Below are 21,080 nucleotides of genomic sequence, written 5' to 3'. Positions count from 1 at the left end.
GTTTCCACCTCCACGCCTGTGGCAGGCTGAAATGTTGTTGGGGGTGGGCAGGAAGGAAGTAGCTCCCAAGGGCAGCACTAAAGGGGAACTGAAAGGCTCCTGGGAAACACTGTATGAAAATGACCTCCCCTGTCCCTGCACCCAAGAATCTTTTCTACAGTGGTGCTTCTATACCTTAACGATTCTAGCTGTTTCTGGAAAGAAGAAAGCACAATTCCGCATGATGCTTTCATGTAACTGAAGTGCATGGAGGCATTAGAAGGGCGATGCATCTAGGCAGGAGCACATGGTGTCTTTCACTTAGCACACACTAATTCTCATTGACTGGAATGACAGCCCAACAGGACTCTGCTCTGAGCATGCACAGCCCCATAACTACTCCCTATTTGTGCAACCTGGCTCAGTCCAGGTTGTGGCTTACCTCAGGTCTCTGCCTGAATGTGCCCAAAAGCCTGAACACCCCCTCCCCCAATCTGAAATGTGAGGCCCTTTGAGGGGGACAGACTGCTTTTTTCTCTTCTCTGGACTGTCCTCTTGCTACTTTCCAAGGGGCTCCAAACAAAGAATCTTCTTGCTGGCCCAGCCTCAGTGAGGCCCAGCAAATGCAACCTCCATTTCCACCAGGCCTTTGATCTCAGCAAAACACCAGCAGCTCTCAAAAGGTTCCCCGGCTAAGCTTTCCTCGTTTCCCTGCCTTAAGCAGGTAACACCCCACTAAGACCCAGTAAAAGGCAGCCAGATTCCAAGGACAGTGCCTCTTGCCCCAGCTATTGTGGCTGGAGTTTGCAAATAAAAGGTGATTCAATAGAGGAAAGAGGGGCCCAGGCTTTTGCCTGACAAGACTGGTACAATTGACAAGATCCACAGACAAGGGGCTGACTTTTCTTTTGCTACTTAGGCTGGGGGTGGGGGTTAGACAGTTTTGTCCCCCCCGAAGGCGTCTCAACTTTTGCAAGCACCAAGCAACGGGACTCAAAAAGAACTAGGTTTTTGAAAGGGCTCAGTGCACATTCTACAGTTCCTCTCACCAGCAAGCTATTTTTTTTCCATTGAGAGGGAGTCCAGCGTCTCATCCTGCCTCCGACCCCTTTGCAGCTGCACTTGATCAAATGCAAGTCTGTTCTGGGAGCACTTTCTGCAAAAGAGCTTGCCAGGGAGGGTGAGGCAGCCCCCCATTTTTATTTCTGTTTTTGGTTATTTGTAATCACACTGCTCAAAAAGTCTCTTAGGATTTCTTTAGTAACCCTCAGCACCTCACCAAACTCTAATACTGAGAGAGCCACAGATGTGTAGATAGATAGACTTTATTTATGGTGAATGACCAAATACAGATGTGTAGCTGAGTTCTAGCTGATTGGCTCATTCTCCATCTGTCTTTGCAAGATCAAAGTATCCTCATCCCTCTCTTGATCAAAGTATCATCTCTTGATCAAAGTGCCCTCATCTCTGCAGCTGCCATTTAGTCTGCAAATCTGAAAGCTGGCACATAAGAAGATGGTCAAAACACAATGAAAACTTGTGCATCTGGCCAGATATGAACACAACATTGGCATGTGCATTGTTTGGGCAGCTGTAAATAACTGGAAACTCTGGAGAGCAGCTACCACTCAGAAGAAGTTGGTTTTTATATTCCACTTTTCTCTACCTTACAATTGCTCTCCCTTCGCTTCCCTACAACACACACCCTTTGAGGCAGGTGGGGCTGAGAGGGGTCTGAAGGAACTGTGACTAGCCCAAGGTCACCCAGCAGGTTTCAGGGGGAGGAGTGGGGAACAAAACCTGGTTCTCCAGACTACAGTCCACTCTTAACCACTGCATCATGCTGCCTCTCAGAACAGACATTACAGAGCAACAGTTTGATTCTGTATAAGGCAGCTTGCTGTGTTCAAAGTGTAAATGTCAAAAAGTAAACCACTCCCCAAACAGAGATTCAGTAAAACATTTAAAAAAGTAATTTTATTAGAATGAAATTCTAATGATTAGGTCTAAAACAGTGGCATTTGCCTCTTAAACTGTATGCGAAAGACACAATCCTAGGAACAAACAAAGGTAGTTTGAACTGGCTCTTCACAGGTTCAGGACTTTGGGTAAGTGTTTCCCAAGGAGATAACCTGCAAATAAGGCTGCTTTTATTTACACCCTCAAGAAATAGGAATTGGAAGTATTAGAATGTTTCTAATATGTTTTTCTGCCCTTTATTTTGTCAACAATCTGCCACCTAAAACAGGTGCTTCATGGCCGGGCCACCTGGGATTCCACTGGAAAGAATCAGGGTCAAGGTAGCACGTCAACATCAAATAAATAACCCAAGAAGTCCATCTCAACAGTCCAGCTATTACGTGAACAAGTTCTGAGGACTTCTCTTCCAAAACAAGGGGACAAGTTTTCCTTGCATTGTGAATTCTTTTCAGTGCCAGGATGCCTGATGTAGAAAACAGGGCAAATGTGAATCTCTTCTGTTCTCTCCCTTAAAACTGGGGCCTGATGAGTCCCTCATCTTTTCCTACCAGGTCCCGGTTGTTCACAAGAGCATGCAGCTAGTCATCATTCACCGTAACTATTTCTCTACCTCAACTGTCTGCTCTCCAAGGCTTTGCCAGCAGCCTCCTTTCTACCCTCACAGTAGATCTTTGCAAAGACAAGATCTATAGCTGGTCTCACAATGGATAACTGGTGTTCACTCTGCACAGCAAACCACTGCTGGGCTATTAGCATACAATAAGCAGTGGCAACAGTCTCTTTACCATGAATAGTCACCACTAACCCCATCTCCCCCCCTCCCCCAAAGTTACAACCACCACAGGTAGGGAAATACAACCTGGACTCTTTTTGTGTACCAGGTATCTTGGACCTGATATTCTTTTGCTCAACTTGACTTTTTTTGTGTGCCAACTAGACACAGATTTTAAAATACAGAGACAAAAAAGTCAGTTGTAACAGGAAACCAAGAAGAAGAAGATGAGTTGGATTTATATCCCCCCTTTCTCTCCTATAGGAGACTCAAAGGGGCTTACAAACTCCTTACCCTGCTCCCCTCACAACAAACATCCTTGTGAGGTAGGTGGGGCTGAGAGAGCTCAGAAGCCCAAGGTCACCCAGCTGGCCTGTGTGGGAGTGCACAAGCTAATCTGAATTCCCCAGATAAGCCTCCACAGCTCAGGTGGCAGAGCGGGGAATCAAACCCGGTTCCTCCAGATTAGAGTACACCTGCTCTTAACCACTATGCCACTGCTGTACAGGAAGTCTGTGCATGGCAGAATGTGCAGCACCTGGCATTCAGTGATAGATGGAAGGCCAACTCATGAGGTTCAGGAGGGGCAGGCAAAGCCTTGCACCGGCCTTTAAGCTCGCGCCTGGCGTCCGCGGGTGCGCTTTGTCCTGCGAGTTGGGGAGGAAGAACTTACGAACTCAAACTGTTTCTGGCGTTGGGGATTGTTGGGAAACAGCAACTGGCCTTGGTAGAGGCGTTTGATGAAGTGTGCCTCGCGCTGGTTCTGCTGGCTCCGGGAGGCCTTGCGGGGACGGCCCTTGCGAGTGAAGGCCATGCACCAGCCCTCGTGACGGGCATTCTGGAAAGCAGTGTAGTTGTTCTCCAGAACGATCTCGGTGAAGACGCAGTCCTTGCTCTCTCCATTCATCTGGGGAGGGGGGGAAAGGAGATGTGATATTGTTGTAGGCCGGGCATCAGAAGGCACTTGATGCTGAACTGCCAGAGAAAACAGTTTCGGGGGTTGCCTTGGGGCAGAAATTGTGAACCACTTCCACCTTCCGCTGCTGCTCTGTACAGACTGTCCTCTCCCAAATGTACACTATCGACTTAAAAGTAATCCTCTTCTCAGGGCACCTGGGAAGTTGAAGCTTTCTGAGGGCAATTTTCAACACTCTCCAACAACAAGTCTCAAGATAATCTGAACAAGGATATAAATTTAATGTAGGGTCTTTCACGTGCATATGAAAGCCGCGAGGAGGGATCCCATTCTGCAATGTGTGACTATGACCCTGTGTGCAGGAACCTTCTCAAAGAACTGGCGTGCATCATCCAGGAGCAATTCCTGTCGCGCACTGGAGGTCATGAATGTGAAAAACACCTAAGAGTGAGGCACAGCTCTACCCTGAATCCCATTAATCTCAGGAGTTGGGCCAATTTGACTCCCTGTCCATGGCATGGTTGCTATTTGCTTAACAAAAATTATTTCCTAAGCCTCTTCTGGCCTAGTCTCAGCTGAACTTCCCACGACTGTTGGCACTTCTCTTCCTTACACCTTCGCTACTGCTACGTCACATTTCTCTTACATCATCATGGAGTCAGTTTTTCCCTGCGCTGTGTAGCTGCTAAGAAAATCAGTGCAGTTGGAATGATGAAGGCTGCCAAGCTGGCATCAGAATTGTTTCAGGCTGTAACTTAACATTCTAAGCTCACCACCAGCCATCCAGCTTGCTCAGACTTATATGGACCTTGCTCATGAACTCCACCTGCATATTCTTAATGCTGCAATGCCCAAAAGATATCCCTGGCTGTGGTGATGCTGAACCTAGTTTTCTTATGGGGATGGGTTCCATCGATATTCCTGCATCAGTGCCAGCAGAGCTGGGACCAATGCTTTTATAGAAGCACAAGATGGAGTTCAGAAGGTTGCAAGTGCCAAAGGTAAAAGTAGTCCCTGTTCAAGCACCAGATCATTACTGACCCACGGGGTGACATCATATCATGACATTTTCTAGACAGACTATGGTTATGGGGTGGTTTGCACCATTGGCTTTCCCAGTCATCTACAGTGCATAAGGGGAACACCCCAGCAAGGCATAGTGTGTGTAAATTTTGTAATAATTAGGGTTTGTAAGTTTTAATTGGTGGATTATTGACTAAAAATGCTGGTAAATTAATCGGTGGGACTGTGAGTTAAGGTCAAACTGACTAATTTGGGCTCTCATTCATTACTACAGCAAAGAAACAGGATGAATATAAGATGCTTGTGGCTTCTAACAATGTGATTGTATTCACTAGGTTGAGTTTGCCTTCAAGATCTCCAAAACCCCACCATTATTAACCAGTCAATCAGTTGGAATACAGATGATTAACAAACTAAGATGTCCTAGAAACTGTGACATTCATGATGGGAGTGGGGGTGACATTGTGTTGCTCACTTTGCCAATGAGCTTCCCTTTCTTGTTCATGCAGATATAGGTCTCACTCTCTGCTCCTTTGATGCGCACTCGGCTCCCAAAGGTGTCTGTTTCAACAATCAGCTTTGCTGCAAGCAGAACATGCAAGAGAAATTATTACTTTGCACTGGAAACTATACTATAGAAACTACACTTTGCCCTGCAATTAAGCAATTTGGGGTTTGAATGCATAAGGGGAGCACCAACTATCAGCTTAGACAGTCACACTCCTGTAATACCACGGCCAACCTACCTTCCTCAATGCAGACTTGAAGATTCACAATATGTTTAGAAAACAGCAGTCTATAGATGTAAGGAAAGGGATGAAGAAGAACTACCAGACATTGGGTGGCTTTTACCCTGAAACAAAGGAGGGCTCAAAGGAACTAGCTGGGATGGCGAGACAGTGGAGACTGGATAGATAGGTCAGAGAAGTGGAAAAGCTAATAAGTATGTTCCTAGTTGTCAGGGAAAGATGTATGTCAGAGGAGGTGAGGATGCTGCAGGCCTAGAAACCCTGGCTGAGGGCAGGCAGAGAGGGAACAGCACATTGTGGTAGAAAGATATGGAATAATTTTTCAAAACCAGAGTAGGTGCTTCTTCAGAGGTGCTCCAAAGGCAAAGAGCCTTCTGAGCCATGTTGGATGACTGGGCAGAAATACTAATGAGAATATCAGTCACTGGGGTGAAAAGTGGTTGAAACTGTAACACAGCATGTCTCACTACCATACTATTGTATGGTGCTGGGAAAGGCCAAGCCTTGACTGGAGAACCTACAGCTCCATGTTCTGCTGCCTCGTGGAAGGGGGGATCTACAGGTTGAAGTGTTCCTCTGGAAGTGAAATCTTCCCAGGCTCTTAAGTGACTCCATATTCTCAGGCAGACCATTGTCTGGAAAGTTTATAACAGACTTTGCATGGGCAAAAAAGTCTCCATATGTCTCTTCTACCACAGCTACCTATGGATCAAGAATGCATTTCCTATCGTTTTCAGGGCGGGCCACATCCCTTGGATCATATTTGTCTTCTACATGGCCACTCTTCATGATAACCAACATTCCAACATTCACCCAACCAAGGTGGCTATCTCATCTTACCTCTAGGTAGGGCCAGCCCTGACCTGTTTTCACCATCCACAATTTTCCATCCAGGTTGCAAGAGAGATGGAGAGGAATGGGGTCTTCCCCAAAGTCACATGAAAGTCTCCTTGGCTGAGAAACCTTACGGGACTTAGTGTGCACTTTCCCAACCTTAAGACCCCAAATCCCCCAAAGAGGTATTTTCCAGATCCTCAGAAAGGTGTTCCCTCCAAAGGTGTACTCCACCGTTGCCACCAGCTCCTTACCGAACTTGTTGCCATCTTCAGCTGTGGCAATGATCCTTTTGCCGTTCACCTGGACATGCTTCCCACTGGTCCGGCTGTACAGCTGGTACTCCCTGATCTGCCTCCGACTCAGCTGGTCTGTCATGGCACCCTGGTCCCTCACGTACTGGTTAAAATTAGGAGACGATTGATTCTCCCCCTTTGTTTACAAAGGGAAAAATAAAATCAATTTGCTTAGGACAGCCCTACAGACATGGCCAGGAGCTGGGATTGGGAGCCAGTCAAGGCAGGCAGCTAGACAGGCATCCCACTAAAGCAGGAGACCTCATGGGCACAGACTCACAGCACAAATGTCAGATCACATGAACATACTGAGTTGCATTATAGTAAGCATTACAGATGCACCTTGCCAGCTGTTCACAGTAATTGGGAGAGGCTCTGCAGGGCTGTGGTTCTGCCTGGTCTTGTTGCCCAAGATCCTTTTTTGACTGGTGATATCAAGGGCAGCATCTGGGACCTTCTGCGTGCTCTCATGCCACATCACAAATTCATTACCCTTTAGTAAATTTTAACTATTTTGATTTCACACATGGCTACAGAAGAGAAATAAGCCAGTGATTTTTTTTTTTTGCTGCTAGTAATTGAGAGAATGTTTTTATGAGAACATGAAGAACCCAACAAGGCTGGGCAAAACAGATCACAGTGAGTAGGACAGGCAATTCAAATGGCACCACTGATCCCATCAATGAAAATGGAAATGTTCTCCTGGGGCAACCCTTGCTGAAATGAACTGGACCTATTTCAGAGCACAAGGGCGACCTTGAAAAGTCTCTACTAAAAGGGGTGACTCAGTACTCAGGTCAGAATCCCAGGCCCTGCTAGTGTGGTCTCTGACTTTTCACATGGAATGACCAGCTCCTGTTCCCATAGGTTTGCAGCAGGGCTGTCCAATGAGGACTACAAATTGGCACCAGCAATAATGGCCACTACAACCACATTTTCCCATTTACAAGACATTACCAAGGTAGGGGAACTTTGAACAATCTGCCAAGGGCATCCTGAAGTGGTACAGTCCAATCTAAATGCTTTGCTACCTCATTTTGTTGCACATATAGACTAGGCCACACCACATCTTGGGAATGTACTTATGTGAAGTTACAAACACAGCCGGTCTGCCCTGAACCTAACACAACTCAACTTGACTGGAGATTCCCAATCCAAGTATTATGAGAAATAGAGAAAAAGATGCAGTTATTCTCTTCATACTGCTCATAACTGTGCAAACTTCAATCATGTCTCTCTGCAATCGTCTTCTTTCTAGTCAAGAAGTCCCAAATGTGTTAGCCCTACAGAGAGAAAGTGAGCCAGCCCTTTGATCATTTTAGCTGTCTGTACATTTCCTAGCACTATGATGCTTGTTTTCAGGTGGGATGGGCACATTTGTACATAGTACTTTAGATGCAGCCACGTCCTAAGTCAAGATCTGCTTCACAAGTGTGACCGACCTGTCAGAATCTGCTCCACATGAACAGGACAGCACTCAAGAAGCAGATGGCCATCCTTTTCTGTCCGAACACTTTGTGAAAAGACACCATGGCAGCAATTGCAAGAGAGATTTAGCTTTCTGTCTGGTCACTGACCTTGGGATTTCATGTCCTGAGACCTAAAGCAGAGCTGCAGAATCCTAGAGATGATCACATGTAGCGCTGAAATGAAATTTTTACAGACATTCAAAAACTGGCTGAATTTACAAAACTCAAATTTGGAATTTTTCAAATTTTGATTATAAAATTTGACTTACGGTGAAGCAACAAAACATTAAATGTTGTTGAGCATTTTTTCAAGGCACTAATGTTACGGATCAACTTGTCCTGTCCCAGCATCCAACTCCTCATTCTACCCTTCTTCTGAGACTACTTCAGATATAACATCCCAGCCATTCTTTCTTCTGCTGTTATATTGCTCTGAAAATTAGAATCTTTTAAACTGTAAGACTGCCCCACAGCTTCAGACCACTGCTTCTGTTCTTGATGGGTGCAACAAACAAGTGTCTCAACAAAGAAGACCAACAGCATAAACTTAAGGCCAGTCTGCAAACCACTTAGGATAGCAACGAACTCCCATGCCTGTGTTAACTTGGAAGTCCACTCGCATAAAATGACTTAACTCTGCAGCCATTCTCAGATCTCCTAAGTATTATATGCACTGCAAACCAGAGAACCTGAATCATGGTTGATATGGGGCTATATTTCTCGGCTCACGTCACGTACACTTAGAAAACCTAGGGAAAGAGCGCTATACAAAAAGGAAGCCCTTGTACAAGCAGCTATATGAGCGACTGCCTCTGTCAGAGCCTTTTATGAATTTCACTGATGATAGTGGCACCAGGTGTTCCTGCATTGCAGGGGGTGGATGATGGCCCTTGGGGTCTCCTCCAACTCTATGATTCTATGAACCTAGATCCTTCACTTTTCCCACTGGGATGTAAAGGCAATGCATTCTACACAGATAAAGACGGAAGGGGGAATTCTCTGCCTCAAACTCTGACAGCTGCAAAGGTCTTCCCACCTGAGCAACACATACCTTCTACATACTGGCTGAACAACCCATCCTCCCTCAGCAATATCTTAGCATCTAGTTCAGGGGTAGGGAACCTGCGGCTCTCCAGATGTTCAGGAACTACAATTCCCATCAGCCCCTGTCAGCATGGCCAATTGGCCATGCTGGCCGGGGCTGATGGGAATTGTAGTTCCTGAACATCTGGAGAGCCGCAGGTTCCCTACCCCTGATCTAGTTAGTGTGCTGTGTAGTTACCAGTTCCCTTGCTCTAGTTTGGTTCCTACACCACTGTAAGCAACTTCACCGCCAGCTGTTGACCACCACAGTTGAACCAATCAGGAAAATGCAGTGATGGGGCAGCTCCAGTTAATTAAATTAGCAATTAAAATGTGGAGTTCACTGCCAGTGGCTGTATTGGTGGCTACTAGCAAAGGTAGCGTTAAAAGGTTAGACGGATTCAGTGGCTACAATCACGATAACTAAAGCAAACCTTCAGACAGAGTGGAAACAAACCAGTGCTAGGAGGCAACATCAGAGAAAGGCCTCGGCCTCTAGGCACTGTCTGTTGGTACTTCAGGTCAACTGGTTGGTCGCTGTGTCACACAGCTAGCCTGAGAAAGACCACTATCTGATCCAGAAGGCACTTGTTATGCTCCATGTAGAAAGCACATTTGAGTCAGAGATCAGTAAAGGCAAAGCTACACATGCTGTTACCTCAACAGATTCAACTCCAAGGGAACACCCAGAAAGAATAACTGCATTTTGCATTGGTGCCCCTGACAGAAGTTGTTCTGTTACAATTCCCATCAGAAAAGATTCACAGCATTTTAAGTCCTTCACACACACATTTTGCCAAAGATTGTCCCCACTCCCCAAATCACTTGGAAGATTATTACTTCAATTAATATGCTACCCTTCCTCTCTTAAGCAATTTATCCTGCCTCAAATATTTGCAAGATAATATTTCAACATTATTGCCTTAAAATCGATCCACTTCAGGTAAATCCTCTTTACTCACTCACTTAAAATCAAATTCTAAAAACAAATTCTGAAAATGAGAAAAGTGCCAAGTCTGAGCAAAATTTCATTTCAGCCCCAAAACAGACTCCAGCAGAACAATAGCTTCCCTCAAGCATGTTAGCCGAGCTATTCCATGCTCCACAGGCTTGAGACATAGAGAGAGCTCCAGTGCTAAGCAAAGGTTTTCGAGTAGGGGGGATCATTGTGGGTGGCCAAATCAAACAGTGCTGAAAAGGCATGTGTGTGTATGCCTCATTTTGTATGCAGGCAGACCCATTTCTTGGCTTTGGTGAAGCCTATTGCACCAAGCAGCTGTATACTGTATACTTTTAAAGCTGTATAGCTTTAAAAAGGGCTTGGACAGATTTATGGAGGAGAAGTCGATCTATGGCTACCATTTTGATCCTCCTTGATCAGAGATTGCAAATGCCTTAGCAGACCAGGTACTCAGGAGCAGCAGCTACAGAAGGCCATTGCTTTCACATCCTACATGTGAGCTCTCAAAGGCACCTGGTGGGCCACTGCGAGTAGAAGAGTGCAGGACTAGATGGGCTCTGGTCTGATCCAGCAGGCTCTTTCTTATGTTCTTATACAAATTTGGGTGCAGAGTGAGTCCTCTGCCATACCGCCTTTAGCAGTAGCACAGAAGCACAGGTCTGCACAGAGTTGAAAGACTCCCGGTTTACTCGGTAGTATAACAACTCTTCAACACTCTCTGGAAGCAAAAGCTCATGGTCACATGCCACTGTGCCCTGCTTGCCTCAAAAGCTACTGCTGCACAACACAGCTCTGTACATTCATTCATACTGACACATGCACTCTAAAGGATCCATGAAGCCACTGATAGGAATGGTCCAAGACTAGTGGCACTGCAGGTAGAAAAGTGAATTCAGAATAAAGATAAGGTGTTGTCTAGAAGGGGAAATCTCTTGTGCAAGCAGAAGAGATTCTCCTGGATCCGGTCAGATCTGCTTGTTCCTTCAACAGCATCCACAAACTCCTGTATGTGGTCCCTTCAGTGTACTTCCTGTAAGAGCCACCTCTAGCTGCTTTCTGGCAAGCATTCGCTTCATTTATAGTCTCAGGTTTAGTCCTTCTTTTTCCTATTCAGCTCTGCAATACTGCTGAGAAGCATCCTCTTGTTCCAGCACCCATGGAGAAAGCATTCCCCCTCCCAACCTTTCCTAACAAAAGGGGCAAGGGTCTGGCCAAGGAAGGGGCAGCTTTCTTTCTCTGCAGTCTTTCCAGGCCACCAGCATCTCAGCAGGGGAAGAACGGCTGCTCAGTGGTCCCAGAGACAGCTGCCCGTCACACAGCAGCTCAAGCATGGCTCAAGCCTTTGCCAGGATGCCCACCATCAATGTAGAGGGGACGGTCCACAGCCCCCCTGGAGAAGGGGAGCAGGCCGTGACACCATTGTGCTCCTTCCAACTGCACTCTAGACAGCATTGCAGACCATTTTGTGTATGCCAGGGGCCTTTGAAGGGCTCTCTTTAGAGTGATATGTGTGTGTGTGAGGAGTGTCAAAGGCCTCTGCATTTTGATTTCAAAGTGAAAACACATTTACCTTACAAAGGTCCCAGATGCTTGTGAAAAAAAACAAAACCCAGCAATGTCTACCTTTCTGGCCAAAGAAGACTACTTCCTCTAAATACTAGCTGATGGAAGTGAATTTTCATACTACTCTCTTTCAGCAGCAAGCCAGTTAAAAGGGGCTTGCATCTTTAAAAATTGGGGGTGGTATTCGAATTAGCATCCCAATCCTGGACACATTCCTTGCTGAAAATCCTTGGACCTGCTGGCATGGGCTGATGGGAATCATAGTCCATGAATACCTGGAGGGTCTGAGCTTGACACCTCTGCTCTATTAGGATAAAATGCAGGCCGGCCAGCTTTAAGGACCACTAAATCCTAATTACATATTTTCACCTTCTGAACCATGTCAATGACATGCAATTAACATTTAACAGTTACAGTATCACAAAGTACCTTTGCTGTACTGTACAATACACGGGCCATCCTGCAAATCCACAAAACTATTATACATATGTAAAGCAAAATCAAAGCTTTCAGTACAGGTTGCCTCACTTACTTTTCGAAATTAAATAAAGCCATCCTATAATTTTCTCTTCTGAAATGTCAAGCATGCTATTAGTAAACTGAACAGAAATATTACCTGGCTGAAGCCTGACAACTTTTACATGAAAGTAGGAAGTAGTGAACTTGGAGATTGTGCTGCACAAGGGCTGATCCACAAGGACTGAATCAGGGCTATTTACCAGGTATCTATCATTGCTATACTCTTGTGCTATTTTGCATAATGGTTAGAAGGGAAACAGGGGCCACTCCTAATATTAGAAGATTTATTTCCAAACAATATACAAACACAGGCAATGCCCTTTGTTTCACCAGCTTTAGAGCAGAATGAGTTGGGAATAAACCATGATCTGTTTTGGAAACTAATAATGCAACTCTAAATTGATCTATAACCTCCTAAATCTGTTGAAGTCAATGGAGTCAGAATGGTAAATTGCTTCTTAGGATTGCATTGTCAGTTCCCAAAACAGATCATAGTGCATAGCCCTGCATAATAACTGCACAATTGAGACTTTATATTCCTATTTTCAAAAAGAAAAGAGTAGTAGTCCCAAGACATGTAATTATCTATTAACATTATTAATGACAGCATACGATTAACATACCTGGGATTGACAGGAAAGGATTAGCAGCTGGAAACATCTGCATGTGGAAACAAAAAGAAAAAACATACAGTGTTTTTGGGTTGGATCATTGTTCCTTTCTGATGAACCAACATAACTGAATTATGGCAAAAATAACAACTGAACCTCTTTGCAAAAGATTGGCACATGCCTATCTGGGTGGCAGGCAGGCAAATCTTACATGGAAAACATTTGAAGGCTTAAGGGCAGCATGCTGGAAGGTACCGCTTGTCAAAAAGCAAAGAAAATCGTACAAGTAAAGCACTCAGCTTTTTTCAGTCATCTCACTGGCAAGGTGTTGAGCCTGTATGTCTGCCCATTTCCAGTGCAACAGATGTCTAAGCAAAAAAAGCTTTAAAAGAGTTTTAAAAGCCTCCCGCTTTTTGGGCAGACCAGGTATGCTTCATTAAGGCCTCAAAACCAAACCAAAAGCACAGCTTAGATGAGATCCAGTCTGTTTTTCTTTCCTTTTCATCTCCTTGCAGCGCTTTGGGATTTGTCTTCAGCAGCTCTGTCACCTCTCGCCTCCACCTCGGAACAAAAACATGATCCTTTCCTCTCTCTAGTTTTCCTCTGCCGCCTGGCAGCAGCTCCCTCCGCCAGAGCAGGAGGGTTCAGGGCAGCAGGAGGTCCCAAAAACAGCCAGGATCCCCACAAGCCAAAAACACAGACGCTTCTGGCAGGATGTGGCCAAGGTCAGCTTTGCAGGACTAGATGCTTGCAGGGGCAGAACATGCTTCCTTACAAGCCATTCAGAAAAAGGGAGGAACCTTCACCTAGCAGGGAGGGAGGGAGGAGGGAAAGAGGCAGGGCATAACCAGGCGGGGTGGGAGGGTGGCGAACGGCAGCAAGACAACTACACGAGCGCAGAGGATCAGCGGCTCGTTTGAAAGGGGTGTGTGAGAGATCAGGCTGCTACACATCCGAAGTCCCCCCGGACAGTGCTTTTGTCTCAGCCGGCGACTCGCTTAACCCGCACCTATGAGGAGAAGGGCGGAGGGGCGCGGGCAAAGAACGAGTGTTGCAACTGATGTAGTGGGGACCTCACCTCCAGTTACTGGGCAGCACCGTCTCTCTCTCTCCCCCCCCCCCCAACAGGACCCCAGTAAGGGCCCCCAAATCCGCAGCTTCCCAGTCGGTGAGTGTCACAGGGTGAGAGAGGGGGGAGGACGGCAGGAGATGCAGACTCACCGGTCGCTACCTCCATCTCCTCCCCGGTCTGCTGTAGTCTGGCGCTAGACGTTGCAGTCCCCTCATCGAAGGCTTCGCCTGCCCTCGGACTAACGGGCTCTACAAGGCCTGCTTCGGGCACCTGCAGTCCAGTGCAGCCAGCCATTCATCCATCTCTGCCCTCTTCCCTGCATCGACAGCAGCGGCGCTTCAGCCCACAAGAGTCGGCCACGTGCTGTTCGCGCGGCCGCCATTTTCGGCCCCGCCCACCAGCGCGAGTGGGCGGAGACAGGAGCGCCGGCCCAAGCGGCGCATGCGTTCTAAACACACCGGAAGCTACCGGGCAGCATGGCGGCTCACGCGGGGGGCGGCCTGAGCGCTGTGGTGAGTGGCCGGGACTGCCGACTCCCTCCTCGTGGTCTCTCGTCGCTTTCTGCTCACGGTCGTCTCTGCTTTTCTTCCCCTCGCAGGATGTCCGGGAAGCCGCCGCGGCGCTTTCGCTGCCGGCCGAGGCCTTCGGCAACGATGTGAGTGTGGACGCGAGCGGGGGACGGGGTGGGTGACCGGCCGCGGGAGGCGAGACTTGACTTGTTTCTCTGCCCGTGCTTGCAGCCCGCCGTGGAGATGCTGTGGGCCATGAAGGCGCACCAGCACGCTGAAGTCTACGAGAACGTGAGTAGCCGTCCCCTGTGGAGGAGACCAGGGAGGGCGTCCCTATTAGACTCCGCGGCCCAGACCGTCGCCTGCTTGTTCCAGTCCCTTCATGCGCCGGCCATGGCGGGTAACGGGCCCGGAACGCTGCCCGTCACTATTAGGTCTTAGCAGGCAACACTGCAGGTTTTAGGAACTCCCCCTTCTTGTCCTCGTGCGTGCGGATCTTTCTCCTACCCTAGATTAACGTGGGTAGTCACTTTAGGCTGCAAACCCCCTTTGTGTTCCTGGAGTGGGCGAGTATATCTCATACTTGCAGAACTTGCTTTCTGACCAAGGAGACACGTTGCAGAGAACCACCCTGTCGCTCAATACTTTAGTGCCCTAGCAGACTTTACTGACCATTCACAAACTCTTTTTAATTGTGGGGCAGCTAGTGTGCTATTTACAAGTTCGGTTTCATCTCTTACCTGCTTGGCATGTGTTCTTCCATAGCTCATTTCTGCAGTTGATCCCAAGTTCCTGAAACTTACCAAAGCTGATGACCAGATTTATACAGAATTCAGGAAGCACTTTAAAGACCTTAAAATTGATGTCCTTGACCTTGAGGATCTTAAATCTGAATCTGCTAAAGAGGTGGGTACTGGACCGGGTAGAAAGTCTGTGGCTGGAAAGCTGTCCCTTAGATTTGGAAACTAATCCCTACTCCTCTATTCAGAAATGGCGCCCCTTCTGCTTACAGTTTGATGGGGTAGTTGAAGACTTTAACTATGGCACCCTCCTACGGCTGGACTGCAGCAAAGGTTACTTGGAAGACAACACTGTATTTGGTAAGAGGTTATTGCTGGGGAAGCCTTTGTTCACTGGTCTGACCATGACAGATACAAAACATGTTCTGCTAGGAAAGGTGAAACATGGTCACAAAAGTTCAAATCAGTAGTCTGATGAATTCATTCTGGGCTTGCTCATGTGATTGGTGTTTGGAATATGTTGCCACAGGAGGTGGTGGTGGCTACTAACCTGAATATCTTTAAAAGGGGCTTGGACAGATTTATGGAGAAGTCTATCGATGGCTACTAATCTTGATCTGAGACTGCAAATGCCTTAGCAGACCAGGTGCTTGGAGCAGCAGCAGCAGGCCATTTCTTTCACATCCTGCTTGTGAGCTCCCAAAGGCATCTGGCCACTGCGAGTAGCAGAGTGCTGGACTAGATGGACTCTGGTCTGATCCAGCAGGCTCTTTCTTATCTTCCTTTTATAAGCAGTCATTGCACCAGAACTGCATTTTCCCATGTAGTATGCACTGCCCATCTTTACAGCAAGTGTTGGGGTGGGGACTTAAATGTAAGTGTAAATGGACTTTGTTGGAACCTGGCATGAGAACCAAAGTCATACCTGTCCTAAGGAAACTTTTCTTTTCAGCCACCAGGATCCAGTTCTTCGCCATAGAAATAGCCCGCAATCGGGAGGGCTACAACAGTGTTGTTTACAACAGGGCCAAGGAAGCTAGATCATCACAAGACGAAGTTAGCTCTGGGTGAGACTGTCAGATCCCAGACAAAGGCTGATAAATAAACTCAATGGGATCATGTTTTGTTTCAGTTGGGCAAGTAACTGGTCCTGAGACTAGTGCTGGACAACTTAAGATGCCAAAATAAACTAAATCTTGGCTCTGCTGCAGGGGGGCTAAGTGAGAATGCGGTTGATTCTTCTGGAATCTGAATATTTTGGAAATGGATTCGACGTTAAACATCCTGAATGAAAGTCAGAAGCAAGTGTGTCCCAGCTGGGCTGGATCCTGCACCCTGCCACTTAATTAACAGCTGTGATGATTACACTCCCTCTGATTCAAGGACACTGAGGTCTAACAAGACTATAGAAGTGTTGCTAGCCCTACATGCAGCGCTGTATTTGCCATCCAGTGTAGAAGGGATCACTGGCTTACACAGAACACGTTGAGATGTTTCCAAGTAAACAGGCATATGATCAGGAATAATTATGAACAGAATTCAATTTATAGGTTATTGTAAGGTTGAAGCAGAGAACTCCTTTATGTGGGCTTACTGAATTGAGGTTTGGAATCAAGTGTTTTATAATGCCAGAATACTGGTCAAGTTCTTATGTCATGCATACAAATAAATGTAAAATGTATTGAGAATATTGACTTCTTAGACTAAAGTATGAACTGCAGCGTTTCCAGAAACCTGCTGCAAAAGCAGGGGGGGAGGGGGGAAAGCGGCATTCCTGTTGTCAAAACAATAAACCTTAAGTCCCCCGCCCTGAGATAGGAGTCTCCATGGCTCTTCTTGAGTCCTCGTGACTTCACAGTAGCCACACAAATTTGGGCATCCGCCTCTAACTGCTTCAGGATCAGTGCTTTATAAGCACCCTGCTTTGTGATTCGTATTCTGGTCTATGAAAAGTGAAGAGACCCAGAACTCTCAACTCAGATTGAATTATCCTCTTGCATCAAAGCCGGGGAGGCAGCTGTTCTCTGAAGACCTAAAATGTATTTTTCCAGGGCTTTCTCTCCAGCACTCCATCTTAATGAGCAGGATTGAATATACACGAGAGTTTTGTGCAACTGAGACTTCAGTAGGCTTGCCGGCAGGTATTCACTATGCGTGCAGCTGTTCCAGCATCATGGCCCTGGTGCCATGGGATCATATCACACAAGCTCCACACAGCTCAGTAGAAACCACTGAAGTTTATTTGCAGCCACAATGCTTACACTGTATGCAGCAAACACCCTTACAAGTCATCCAGCAATCTGCTCACGCAAAAAGGACCCAACACACAATCGCCAGAGGAAAGAACAAAAAATAAAATTGAGGTGGCGCTATCTGGAAAGAGAAACCAGACAGAAGGTTAAGAGCTGGGCTAGGGGGTGCACAGAACTAGCAGCAAGAAGAGTGGGAAAAGTACAAGGCAAACAGGTTCCCCCCTCCCCCAATCATTTCCTCTAAGAAAATTTAAATATCCAAAATGATGATGATGAAGTTGCAGTACTGGAAAAAAAGTGGGCTTATCTTAAGGGGTTTTGTTACACATCATGCTAGGCTGACTTGGTTAGTAAGAACCCTTCCTGGGAGCAGCCTACATCGAGCCCCACTGTTCTCAATGCAGACACACGTGATCAGTATAGATAGTGCACAGAGAGCCTCTGAAGAAATCCATGGCCGGGGATGCAAGACAAGCAGTTCCGTTGGGGCGGAGAGAAACCAGCTCAGCCCCCAGCCGGTTCTCCACACATTTCCCAGCAGTTGAGAAACTTGGGAGGTTCATGTGAATGGAAAGGAGAAAGGCTGATGCAATGGGCTGAGGAAGAGGCCGAGACATACCAGCTTAGTCTTCCTATAGCTGGCGAGGCAGGAGTAAGGGTTTTTTTTTTGGGGGGGGGGGGGCGCTAGAAGGAACACACTCATAGGAGCGGCATGGAGCATGGCATGGCTTTGAGTTCCTAACAACAAGGGGAAGAGAGGGAGGACAAGTGGACATATGTTAAAGGGATGTATAAGAAAAATATACATTTGGAATTTTACACTTTGCCTCTCTACACTTGTCACTAAATAGAACTCTGAACTTTCATACCCCCTCGTCCAGTCACACTGCAGGCGACCAGGAGACGCAGCTTCCTCACTCACATACAACCCTCACTTCAGCATTGGTGCACTAAACTCTGTAAAAATTTCAATCACACTTTTTTTTTAAACTGTCAATATAAACCTTGTTCAAAATGTTATGAAAAAATGTACATGTTTATACAAGGCAGGCTGCGGCAGGACGCTGGGAATTCCTCTCCGACATTCACACACAGGGAGATGCCAATCTCCCATCTCTCCTCCCCAAGGAAACACAAGCCCCCACTGCCCTGGTGAACTTTTTACACCCCCTCCTCCTGCAGCCTAGCCCCAGGGACCAGCAGGGATCAGAAATGCCCTTTTGTCTTTCCATCGGAAAAGTTAACCTCCCTGGCCCATGCCAGAGAGAGCCTTCTCACGAGACGTCAGCTCATCATGTCGTTGCTGTTTACACCATAGGTGGAGTTCTTCATAGAGTCATTTACCTCCCGACGGAATGCAGACAAGTTCTGCGTAAACCTGCCAAGGAGTCAAGCCAAAGCTGTGTTAGGGAGACCCGGTGTCAGGCGAGAAACCCGTTCCTTCATTACAGATTGCAGGTAGTTTTGGTTCAAGAGGAAAACTCAAAAGCCACACAATGCTTTTTGTAAGACTGAGCAGAACAGTGTGTGCGATTTGAAAGCTTTCATGTGGCTTTGTGTTAACTTGGCTTGTGATCTTGGGTTCTTAACCAGTCTGTCCGCAACAGATGGGTGACCATAAACCCTTTTAAAGTGTAAGAAGAAAAGCCTTGAGATACAAAATGGCAGGACTGTTCTTGCAGTGTCAAAAGTTTACCTATGGAATCACTCAAAAGAGATCTGATTGTTGCCTGGATTCTTAGGCTAGCAGTTTTACAGTGAAGTTGGATCTAAAAGTTTCCCTGTTTTCATTTATGGGGACAACTCTCATGTTTCTAACCCTTAGGACTGAAAAGTAAAGTTCGGAAAGTGGATTTTTAATGGTGATGATATTGCTGTTCGGGGTTACAATTCCCTGCATGGTTTCTGGCCTGCTATCTGCTTCTGCTCATACTATTTCTAAGTTGTTTCATATTATTTTTTCCTTAATGTTTTCTGAAAGATTCCCAATTCTTTGTAAATCTGAATTGTGGGCATATAATTATGCCAACTACAACTCAGTAAAGGTGTCAAGGACTTTACTGCTTCAAAGAGTGTCCTCTGTGATAACAGGCTCTGGGAGAAGAAGAAGAGTTTGGATTTATATCCCCCCTCTCCTGCAAGGAGACTCACAGGGGCTTACAATCTCCTTTCCCTTCCCCCTTTACAACAAACACCCTGTGAGGTGGGTGGGGCTGAGAGCGCTCTGAAAAACTGTGACTAGCCCAAGGTCACCCAGCTGGCATGTGTTGGAGCGCACAAGATAATCTGGTTCACCAGATAAGCCTCCACAGCTCAAGTGGCAGAGCAGGGCATTAAACCCAGTTCTCCAGATTAGAGTGCACCTGCTCATAACCACTACACTATGCTGGCTCTCAGACTCTTCCCTGTTGTTCTGGCTCTTGCAAAGCATTCTGAAGAGGGGCTAGTGCTTTGAAGTGAGGTAGGCTGCTCTGAGGCATAAGGGAGATACTGACCTATCACGATTCTTCGTGAGCAAATTGCGTTCTATACCCTCCATGAGGTTCTCAAAGCAGAGATGCATGGCTTGCTGTTTCTCAGGGGGCTGGCTGTTCACTATACTGTTCCTTAAGTCTGAAAAGTACTGGAAGATAGAAAGGGGGGCGGGGAAAGAGAAAGGTATATGCAGTTAGCCATCGAAGGACTGAGTGCTGAAAAGAAACATCAGCTTCAGAACACACATAGCTACAGTTTAAATCTTAAGCCTTGTTTCTGCTGCACTTTGGCTGTAGCTGGGAGGTCCTCCATTGTGCAGATTAAGTCTCTGGCAACTGGTGCTTTTTCACTCACTGAGAGGCACTGGTCTTGGCTGAACAGAAGCTCCTAGCATAAGAAGAATGAATTCTGTAGGCAGCACCCCCTCTGTCACAGCCAAGGATGCCATGTGGGATAGAACAAGGCTTAAGATCCAAGCCCAGGTTAAAAATGTACTGGAAGGCACAGGGGAAATTTACCTTTTCATTGAGCAGTATCAAACCAAGCAGAGGCCGAGACATGGACCACTGGTTCCTGCAGTCCTCAAAAATGATGATATTCAATACAGTTGACAGCATCTGAAATGTACAAACAAGATCAAGTCAGCTGCTATATCACAGCTCATTTATTAGCAACTGGCAGCAGTGGAGGGGATGTATAGTATCCCTGAACATATTAAAAAATACTAAGCAAGCTCGAAAGCTGCTTCCAAACAGAGATTTCTTTGCTGAGGGTATCACCCTTAAAGGAAAAGTGTTTTCCTTGAAGTTCTCAAGAATTATTGATGACTTATTGGCAGTGGCGTACCATCAATGGGGACATGTGGCAACTCATTGGCTGAGTTGTACGCCGTGGCTGCAGGCCGGCTCCCCCGCAGCATCCTCCCCCCGGGAGACTGCCACTGCGGCGGAACCCACCCAAGCCACCCGCTGCTGACCCCGGCCTCCCTGCAGGCCAGCTCCTGTCTTCCTCAGGGAGGCTGGAGAGGGCAGGACCTTGTGGCAGGTGGCTCAGGTGGGTGCTGCAGTGGCAGTCTGGACCCTGGAGGGCAGGAGCCGCCTTGCTGCCGCAGCGCCCACCTGAGCTGCCTGTCCAGGTTGCCCGCTGCAGGGAGGGCAGGAGATGGCCTGCAGGGAGCGGGCCTCAGCACACCCCCCCGCCCCCCACCTCCCTTTTGGCCTCGTGGCAGACTCCCGGCCTGCAAAAGTAAGTGGGGGCCTCAGCACACACCCCGCGCC

The 21,080-nt window shown here is 47.0% G+C and overlaps 3 protein-coding genes across 15 annotated transcripts in view; 1 reads left to right on the top strand and 2 right to left on the bottom strand.

The window, feature by feature from the left end:
* Positions 1–3,119: 3,119 nt before the first annotated feature.
* Positions 3,120–14,256, bottom strand: FGF17 (fibroblast growth factor 17). 13 transcript variants are annotated; one of them, XM_048513166.1, is made up of 6 exons: positions 13,977–14,256; positions 12,768–12,804; positions 8,127–8,192; positions 6,508–6,652; positions 5,146–5,252; positions 3,120–3,638 (listed from the first exon to the last, which is right to left on the bottom strand). In XM_048513166.1, exons 4-6 carry the CDS (start codon positions 6,629–6,631, stop codon positions 3,342–3,344), a joined length of 528 nt encoding a protein of 175 aa, XP_048369123.1. In that variant the 5' UTR covers positions 6,632–6,652; positions 8,127–8,192; positions 12,768–12,804; positions 13,977–14,256; the 3' UTR covers positions 3,120–3,341. The 13 variants fall into 13 exon arrangements, with proteins under 13 accessions (XP_048369123.1, XP_048369122.1, XP_048369121.1 ...); XM_048513165.1 differs by having other exon boundaries at positions 6,508–6,685; positions 13,977–14,255; XM_048513164.1 differs by lacking the exons at positions 6,508–6,652; positions 13,977–14,256 and adding exons at positions 8,288–8,450; positions 13,040–13,711.
* PBDC1 (polysaccharide biosynthesis domain containing 1) lies at positions 14,243–16,764 on the top strand. The gene is made up of 6 exons (XM_048513175.1): positions 14,243–14,339; positions 14,426–14,482; positions 14,568–14,627; positions 15,102–15,242; positions 15,325–15,436; positions 16,029–16,764. Exons 1-6 carry the CDS (start codon positions 14,304–14,306, stop codon positions 16,145–16,147), a joined length of 525 nt encoding a protein of 174 aa, XP_048369132.1. The 5' UTR covers positions 14,243–14,303; the 3' UTR covers positions 16,148–16,764.
* A 534-nt stretch (positions 16,765–17,298) lies between these two features.
* Positions 17,299–21,080, bottom strand: part of XPO7 (exportin 7) — a 63,606-nt gene continuing 59,824 nt past the window's right edge. The window contains exons 26-28 of the mRNA XM_048512508.1: positions 20,322–20,420; positions 19,824–19,951; positions 17,299–18,706 (exon numbers count right to left, since the gene is read on the bottom strand). Coding sequence (XP_048368465.1) covers positions 18,613–18,706; positions 19,824–19,951; positions 20,322–20,420 — 321 coding nt within the window. The 3' untranslated portion in view covers positions 17,299–18,612. The remainder of the gene's footprint in view (positions 18,707–19,823; positions 19,952–20,321; positions 20,421–21,080) is intronic.

The sequence above is a fragment of the Sphaerodactylus townsendi genome, linkage group LG12, assembly GCF_021028975.2.
Source record: "Sphaerodactylus townsendi isolate TG3544 linkage group LG12, MPM_Stown_v2.3, whole genome shotgun sequence".
Classification (NCBI taxonomy): Eukaryota; Metazoa; Chordata; class Lepidosauria; order Squamata; family Sphaerodactylidae; genus Sphaerodactylus; species Sphaerodactylus townsendi.
This window is presented reverse-complemented; position numbering and strand designations above follow the sequence as displayed.

Excerpts from the sequence above, each read along its gene's own strand:
- PBDC1 (XM_048513175.1), top strand. The coding sequence starts at position 14,304 with ATGGCGGCTCACGCGGGGGGCGGCCTGAGCGCTGTG. Across the intron at positions 14,483-14,567 it reads CCGAGGCCTTCGGCAACGAT|CCCGCCGTGGAGATGCTGTG; the intron begins GTGAGTGTGGAC and ends CCGTGCTTGCAG. Across the intron at positions 14,628-15,101 it reads ACGCTGAAGTCTACGAGAAC|CTCATTTCTGCAGTTGATCC; the intron begins GTGAGTAGCCGT and ends GTTCTTCCATAG.
- FGF17 (XM_048513161.1), bottom strand. The coding sequence starts at position 12,998 with ATGCTGCCCTTAAGCCTTCAAATGTTTTCCAT. Across the intron at positions 12,805-12,966 it reads AGCCTTCAAATGTTTTCCAT|ATGTTTCCAGCTGCTAATCC; the intron begins GTAAGATTTGCC and ends TTCCACATGCAG. Across the intron at positions 6,686-12,767 it reads TCCTTTCCTGTCAATCCCAG|GGGGAGAATCAATCGTCTCC; the intron begins GTATGTTAATCG and ends TTGTAAACAAAG.